The sequence below is a fragment of the Citrus clementina genome, unplaced genomic scaffold, assembly GCF_000493195.1.
Source record: "Citrus clementina cultivar Clemenules unplaced genomic scaffold, Citrus_clementina_v1.0 scaffold_7, whole genome shotgun sequence".
Lineage (NCBI taxonomy): Eukaryota > Viridiplantae > Streptophyta > Magnoliopsida > Sapindales > Rutaceae > Citrus > Citrus x clementina.
In genome coordinates this window covers 17,241,593-17,249,720 of record NW_006262075.1, presented here as the reverse complement: position 1 = coordinate 17,249,720, position 8,128 = coordinate 17,241,593, and the positions used below count along the sequence as shown (strand labels likewise).

At 31.2% G+C, this 8,128-nt stretch overlaps 2 protein-coding genes across 2 annotated transcripts; both read left to right on the top strand.

Annotated features, from left to right (window-relative positions):
* Positions 1-3,303: 3,303 nt before the first annotated feature.
* On the top strand, positions 3,304-4,273 carry LOC18036061 (citrate-binding protein). The gene is made up of 2 exons (XM_006427799.2): positions 3,304-3,552; positions 3,887-4,273. The coding sequence occupies exons 1-2, from the start codon at positions 3,304-3,306 to the stop codon at positions 4,271-4,273; spliced, it is 636 nt and encodes a 211-aa protein (XP_006427862.2).
* Positions 4,274-6,307: 2,034 nt separating this feature from the next.
* Positions 6,308-7,589, top strand: LOC18035807 (citrate-binding protein). Its single transcript, XM_006427798.2, has 2 exons — positions 6,308-6,577; positions 7,203-7,589. Exons 1-2 carry the CDS (start codon positions 6,308-6,310, stop codon positions 7,587-7,589), a joined length of 657 nt encoding a protein of 218 aa, XP_006427861.2.
* The last annotated feature ends 539 nt before the right edge of the window (positions 7,590-8,128 follow it).

Below are 8,128 nucleotides of genomic sequence, written 5' to 3'. Positions count from 1 at the left end.
AATATTTTTTTTTTGTGGATTTTTAGATTTTCACGGATTTACAGAAGTAAATCCATATCTAATCCACCGACTGTGGATTTTCAAATTTTTAATTCAATCCAATCCATCAATCCATATATCAGATTTTTACGGATTGGATTTTTGCGGATCAGACGAATTGAGTAGATCGAATTGGATTCTGAACACCCCAAGGTTTAACAAGGGTCAATCAAAAGTGCAGGTTTTCATATCCTTGTAGAAAATAATTTTAATTTTAAACCTTATTCCAAATCCAAAATTTCTTGAATTAAAGCAGCTGAAGGAAAAAGAAAAAGGAAAAAAAATCGTCATGCAATGTTCATGCACGCACAGTAAACATGTCAATATCTTATGGGAAAATATCCACCGTCCACCTGTTTTTTACACTTTTTTAAAAAATACACAATTCCTTTATTTTTTGGCTGGAATCCACCTAAAGTTACATTTTTTTTTTACTTTTCCACTTCCGTTTGGAATCCGTTAAGAAAACTAACGGAAACTTTAAAAAATGATCATTTTACCCCCAAAACGAAAATTACAATTTCACCTTAAAAAATACCAAAAATAATAAGATTTAATGATGAATATCATTATTGGTACAGTAATGAAGTACAAAAAAATCTTAACTACTAGAGATTATAATTCAATTAATAATAAAACTCTACTTATCTTAAATTCAATTGATAATTTGTGAGATTGAGCTATTTTTAATACTACTGTTATAATTTAGCATTCTAATTACAAACATATTTTAAAAAAAACCTGCATTTGATGGTTATGGAATTAATTTATTTATTGACTGATGGGGAAAATAATTAGATTTAATCTAATTATTTTTTGTAATTTTTAAGGTGAAATTGTAATTTTCGTTTTGGGGGTAAAATGGTCATTTTTTTAAGTTTCCGTTAGTTTTCTTAATGGATTCCAAACGGAAGTGGAAAAGTGAAAAAATATATAACTTTAGGTGGATTCCAGCCAAAAAATGAAGGAATTGTGTATTTTTAAAAAAAGTGTAAAAAATGGGTGGACGGTGGATATTTTCCCATATCTTATTCATTTGATTGCAATTTCACTTCACACAGATAATAGGTGTGTACTTCATAAATGAAATCCACGATCATTTATGCTTATTTATTTATTTATTTCTTTTCCTGCTGTTTGATGCAAAGAACTTTATATACTTTATACTGAAACATATCAAAGGTGTTGATGACATGTTATGAGATTGGAGGAAATTAAAGAGGTTGGTATGACCACAGATTGTTTGTGAAAATTAAAGAGGTTGATAAGGCTGCATATTATTTGCGAATCAAAACCGACAATAAAACAATTGTTGATTTTAGAGGTTCTTATTTTTGTAAAAAGCTGAATTTTCTTCAAACTTTTAGAGTCTTATATTGTGTTTTAAATAATTTGTATTTTAGATAAATCAATCATTGAGTGTCTTTATGTGTGTGTGAATTAAATCAATCATTGAGTGTCTTTATGTGTGTGTGAATTAAACATTTCTAGAATAAGCAACAGCTAATTTGTTTCAGCTAAATTGTTAGCACATACTCCGTCTATTTTAATAGTTATCTTAAAAATGTTGGTGATTTAAATTTTAAATTAGTTCTTAGTTACTATCGTGAGCTGAAACGAACCATGACACTATTTCCCTTTTTACTATATGAGTGTGATAGAGTCGGAGAATTAATTCTCACGAGACTTATTAAATTTTATCTTTTTATTAAAAATTGAATCTGTAAACACACAAACACACAATAGTATCATCGCACATATATATTTCATACCTTTAGGATCAAATATAATGTTGCATGAAAATGTTTTCTTAATTTCCAACACATTTAATTTCTGAACGAGCTTTGTTTACAATTTGATCAGATCTTCCAATTGAACATATGGAATAACTTTGTTTTCTACTCAACATTGTGTGCTGCGTACGCTTTAGCATTCTGATGCTCAGTCAACGAAAATTTCACCTTTTTTTTTTCTTTCTTTTTGAAAAATAGCATTTTCATTTAAAAAAAAAATACTCGAAAATTTGAAGAAAGCACAACACACCAAATGGTTATGGATCTTAACTCTGACTAATACAGTTTTTATAATTTTCATTTTCATTTTCATTATAACTACAATCAATTTTTATAATTTTCATTATAAATTATTATTATTATTTTTAAACTAATTAATCTTACTAGGACCATCATAGTCTTTGTCTTTTGCTACAGAGCATCTAATTCCATAACCATCTTTTCAACTCTAACTATTCCAGTTTTCTTTTTTTTTTCTTTTCCCCTTTGAATGGATGTACATATCTGGCAATTTAACAATCCCCACGACCCATGACGCTGCAAGTCCACTAACTTTTGCTGATCATTTGAATTTATATTAATTATTAAAAAATTAAACTATATTAAAATAAAATGTAGATTAAAAATTGACTTGTACAGTCAATCTGATAATGGACTAGCTCCAAATGGATTTTCATTATTAGGCTTGATTTAGGTGCTTAATTAGCCTACATTTGGCGGTATTTTAGTTGATGACAGAAATGCAATTTTTCGCTGGTCAAATGACCCGGATTGGGTATTTAGAATTAGCTTCATGCAAAATATTCTGCAACTTTTCCATCTTGGATAAAGAAATAGCCATGATTGTTGTGGGTATGAGTTTCTAATTTGTGATTTTTCTTAAAAAGATTAAAAAAATAATTTTAGTTTTCTTAATGAAGAATGAAGGTTGATTTAGTTGAAAAGAACATTAAGGTGAGAGTGAAAGCTGAAATTTAATTATAATGAATTATAGGCACTCTACATTTCTCGATTTATTTTTCATAGTTATCATATATTACTCCCCCATTCAACAACAAATTAAATTTATCTCCCTCGACGTAATCCTTTTTTTTTTTAAGTAAACATTGTATATCATTTAATTTTCGACTTTCTATTAGTACTAATCTAACAATAGAAACGATGGATGAATTGACTTTATAACATACTTCTTTTGACTTTGAATATTTATCGCTGCACAACGTGGGATCAACGGTTCAAATTTTTTTTATAAAAATTTAAAAAGCCGGCCACCATTTGTAACTGTATATTCCCCCACACCCTTCCCCCCCGCCCCCCCCCCCCCCCACCAATACTCACTCCAGTCTCTCGTAAATATACTTATAAAAAAGCAAAGGTTGTTTCAGGATATCGATTATATCCAGTATCAATTCTCTTCATCTGCTTTCACCTCCCACAATTAATCATGATCAATTCCATTAATTTTCTCTTGATGGTATCACGCTTAAATCTTGTTCTCATATCATACCAAGCCAATGCATGGGGACCAGTTGATCCTACGATTGGGTTTGTATCCCTTCCATTAAATCGATCAAATTTGGTTGTACAACGGCCGTATGATGTGCCGGAAGATCACCGATACTGCTTCGAAAATGGCATTCACAAGCTGTGGGTTTACTCCACAGACAAGCCACATTCTCTTACCAGCAAAACTAGTCCTCGAACTGAGATCCGTGTACATGTAAGTATGCAGAATTATGTTGAATAAAGGAGAAATGACATTTCCCCCGTAGAATTTTACAATTTTATCATTTATTTTTCTATCATTTTCACCCAAGTATAAAAAATAATAAGAGTTAATGGTTGGTGTTTAGTATGTGAGATTTTATGAAAATAAAAACCTATCCAAACCTTTATAAAAATAAAAACCGTAAGCAAAGGGGAATATGTGTGTGTGTGTGTAGTTTGCAATAAGGAACGTGATTAATTCTATTGTATGGGTGTACAATTGTACGTATAACAAATATTTGCACAAATAGTTTCTGATTTTTCAATCTTTCCGATTACTTTTTCAGGGATACGATTATTCTTCTGGCGTCTGGCAATTCGAAGGTTATGGGTACGTGCCATGCGGCACGACGGGCGTTTGTATTATGCAAGTATTTGGAGCTAGCCCACATGCCACAACCCTAATGCTTAGGGTTTACAATGGTTCCCTCTCATATTACAGAGCTTCGGTCATTGTCCCAAACATATATGACAAATGGTTCAAGCTGAACGTAATTCATGATATGGATAATTCCAAGGTTAGGGTTTATATTGATGGGGTTCTGAAGTATGAGGCGCCTGGTCGTGGGGGAACCTCTCATTATTTTAAGTTTGGGGTTTATGCTCAAAATAATGATTCTTACTACATGGAATCTCGTTGGAAGGACATCAAGGTTCTGAAAAAATGCGATTGATTTTTTGTATCGCTTGTACGTGAAATGAATATTTTGTAGAAATTGATGCAATGGTTCCACTTTCGATTAAAGTATAAATAAATGCATTTTGACTAGCTTTTATTTCTTAGGATGAAAAACATCCATCTGCTAGCTACCATATTTTGATAGATAATTCACGAAACAAATTAATTAAATGCGACAATTTTTTTCAATTAATTGTTCTACTTGATTCTTGCCGTGAATCGAAAGATCAAGGTTAAATCCATGGGAATTGAATTGATTAATTTGTTTAATTTGGGGTGGGATGAAATGGGGTGCGTAATATCTAAAAACTATCGAATTAATTGATTTGTTTTAAGGAAACAATTAAAAGATGTTTCTAATGATGTTTTACGGAACCTGTGAAAATGGGAATTAATGAACCCGTAAAAAGATCCGACATCGTCGAAAGCCACGCAAGAAACTCTTAAATTATATTTTTCAAATAAATCTTCATTAGAAATCACCAATAGAAAGACGATCCAACCCATAGCTTAGCTAATGAGGTTTCATGTAATTAATGTGACATTTATTGAATGGGTACAATATATGTATTTTGACCATCTTTTTGGAGGCAATTTTTGAACACGAAATTTTAAGAGCTAGGGTAGATAGTGTTACTCTTGCATAATTTCATAATCTCGTAATTTATGCTTAATTTTACGATTTGAATAAACAGTTTGATCATCTGCATCCATACAAAGAGTAAACGATGCAAGATCTGAGGAGAATATGCTCTGAGTTATGAATTGCGAAGTCATGGGAATATCCTTTTTGTCATTTTGATTCCCTTTCTCTAATGTAATTAATTTAATTGACATAGAATTGACTGGAGTATATTTGTCCATTACTAAAGACAAAATGCCTACGAGCAAGACAGTCCAAGGAAAGGAGAATAAAGAGAGCATATTGATTTATGTAATGTAACCAAATGGATGCTAACAAAAGAAGATGTTAGCAATACAACACTCGCATGCTTGGAAGATTTATTTTAACGGTTCTTGATCAAATTATACCGTATGCTCATAAAATAAATGTCTCCTTTTGCGCCAAAAAGTTAGTGGCTGAATGCAACACAATTTAAAATGTAGGTCGACTATTACTTTTAATTATATATCGTAAAATAATTTGGCTGTACAATTACATGTAGAAGTTCGTGGACTAACTCATTCTCAAAATTAAAAGCTAGCTCATGAGTTGGGGACTACCTCAAGTTTATATACTTGGTTTCGAGGGGGGCTAAAATGAAGAAGCTACAAACTTCTGCTGGCTACAATATAACATCATTAAAACCAATGCGGCAACAGGAAGACCATAAATCCATAATGTAGAAACTATACACTAATATTGACTATAATGTAAATCTTTAAAAATTAAGTGGGCCAAACGTAAAACTTTATGGAATTGGTATATTTTCAATTCGTCCCATATTTTTTCTAAATTTTGTTTAGGTAAACCTTATTATGTCCTCCCTTTTTTTTTTTTTGGTTATCAATAAAACTTCTCCTCATACCCTCAACATTGCCTTTAAAAAATAGACAATTAAAACAACCTAATAATAATTCTACATACAGTTGCTTCCTATCATTTTCTTTAATTTTATACAAATCTGCAGAGCACTTAATGAAGTATTAAATATATAAAGATCAATTTTGAATTATTTTCCTCATGGAATGAAAATCTTCAAAATATCCTTAAACTATTGTAAACTCTAATTTATCATATATTTTTTTCAAAAGATAAACGAAAAAATGAGGATGGCCGGTTGATCAAAAAAAATAATTTTTGTCCTCTTGACAAAAATGGGGTAAACTAAGCTTTATAATAGTTTACAAAATATTTTAAAAATTGACATTTCATGAAGGAGGTAACATGGAATTATCCCCGGATATAATCGTCTTTAAAATATCAGATACTTTGCAAGCTACTCTTTTAGATACCACTACCATATTTTTGCGTCATTCCACAAATAAAAAGGACTTTGTTCTTGGCTTTTCCACCAGAAAATAAACTATGGGAGCTCTCTGTAACAATATTGCTCTTGAAATTAACTTGATGTTTCTTTTGATTCGTTGGATGAACTGCTGGCCAGAGGATCCAACGCATGGTTTCACTGAACTCCCACTAAACACATCAAATTACCAAATCCAGAAGCCATATAACTTGCCGCTTTGCAATCGCTACAGCTTTGTAAATGGAGTTCACAAGCTGTGGGTTTACTCAACAGACAAGCCTTTATCCAAGAGTAGTCCCACCAAGCCTCGTACAGAAATTTCCATCACTGTAAAACACTTTCCACTCTCCAATAATTTGCGTTTTTTGTTTAGTTGTTTCTCTTTCTTTCCCTCTCCGTTGGTGTGCTTTTGTTTATTTCATTTTTTGTTCGTCTCTAAAAGGAAAGAGGGGATGTGTGTATGTGAGTATATAATGCAATTCAATTTTTACCCTCTTCAAGATTTGAATGCGGGTGATCAATAAAATTACTTAAAAACCACTCGCCTACTCTTAGGAACTAATTTATTTTCTTCTATATACTTAATTTATTGGTAAGTACTACTTTAGTTCTTACAGTTTGAGCTAATCATCCAATTGATCCTTATATATTTTAAAAGTATGGCTCAAAATACATTTGTCATCACTCTCTTAACTATGTGATATGACCTTTAAGAGTAAAAATAGTATTTTTATTAGATATTAACTTAAAATTACTACAATTATGATATGCTGCAATACGGAAAAAACACGATAATTGTTAAATATATTTTAACGGAAATAAATATATAATATAAATCTTTTGAGTGATTTAAAAATATAAGGATTAATGGGATAATTAACTCATAACTAAATGACCGGTCTAAAGCCAACATTTACCTTTGGGTCTAATTTTGGTGCATCAATTCATTCCCAGGGATACAATTATTCTTCCAATGTATGGCAATTCGAAGGATACGGGTACGTGCCTTGTGGTACATCAGGTGTGTGCATAATGCAAGTGCTAGGAGCAAGCCCTCCACATGCCACAACTCTACAGCTCAGAGTCTACAATGGCTCACTCTCATACTATAGGGATCCAATTCTAGTACCAAACGTTTATGATAAATGGTTTAGGCTGAATGTGATTCATGATGTGAATGCATCAACGGTTAAGATTTATATCGATGGAACCCTCAAGTACGAGGCAGCCGGCCGTGGAGGAAACTCTTATCACTTCAAATTTGGGGTGTACGGGCAGATCAACGAATCTTACTACATGGAATCGTGTTGGAAAGACATCAAGGTTCTGAAAAAAATGTGATTGATTCTGGGATTATTTTCTTGATCTTAAATGTATGTGTAGGTATTGTTGGTTAATCCTACTACATTTTGTAGATGATTTGGTTCTAATCTCCTGTACTCAAGTTAATTAATCTCAAGAATATTATTGTACAAGCTAAGAAAAAATAAGGATAAAAATGTAATATATTTAATTGTTAAGGCGTCTTGAGGTATTTTTTATAATATAAGGACTGACCAAACACTTAAAGCAATAGAGATTAAACAAGCATTTACCCATTAATAAATAATATATTTTAAAATTGAAAAAATGAAGATTACCTTTGTTGTTTAGAGAAATTAAGTGAAACTTCCCTCATAATTTAAAACAATGACGAAACTAGACAACTTATCTGGGGGCTATTCTTAATAACAATATCAATATCCAACAATAATAGAATAAAATGAATTAAATAAAAATAATGACAAATGTCATAATAATAGCCTCAATTTCAAAAACTTTAATGACAAAAATATAAGACCTGAATCTAAGGTTTAACACGACTCTCTTTAAATTCTAAT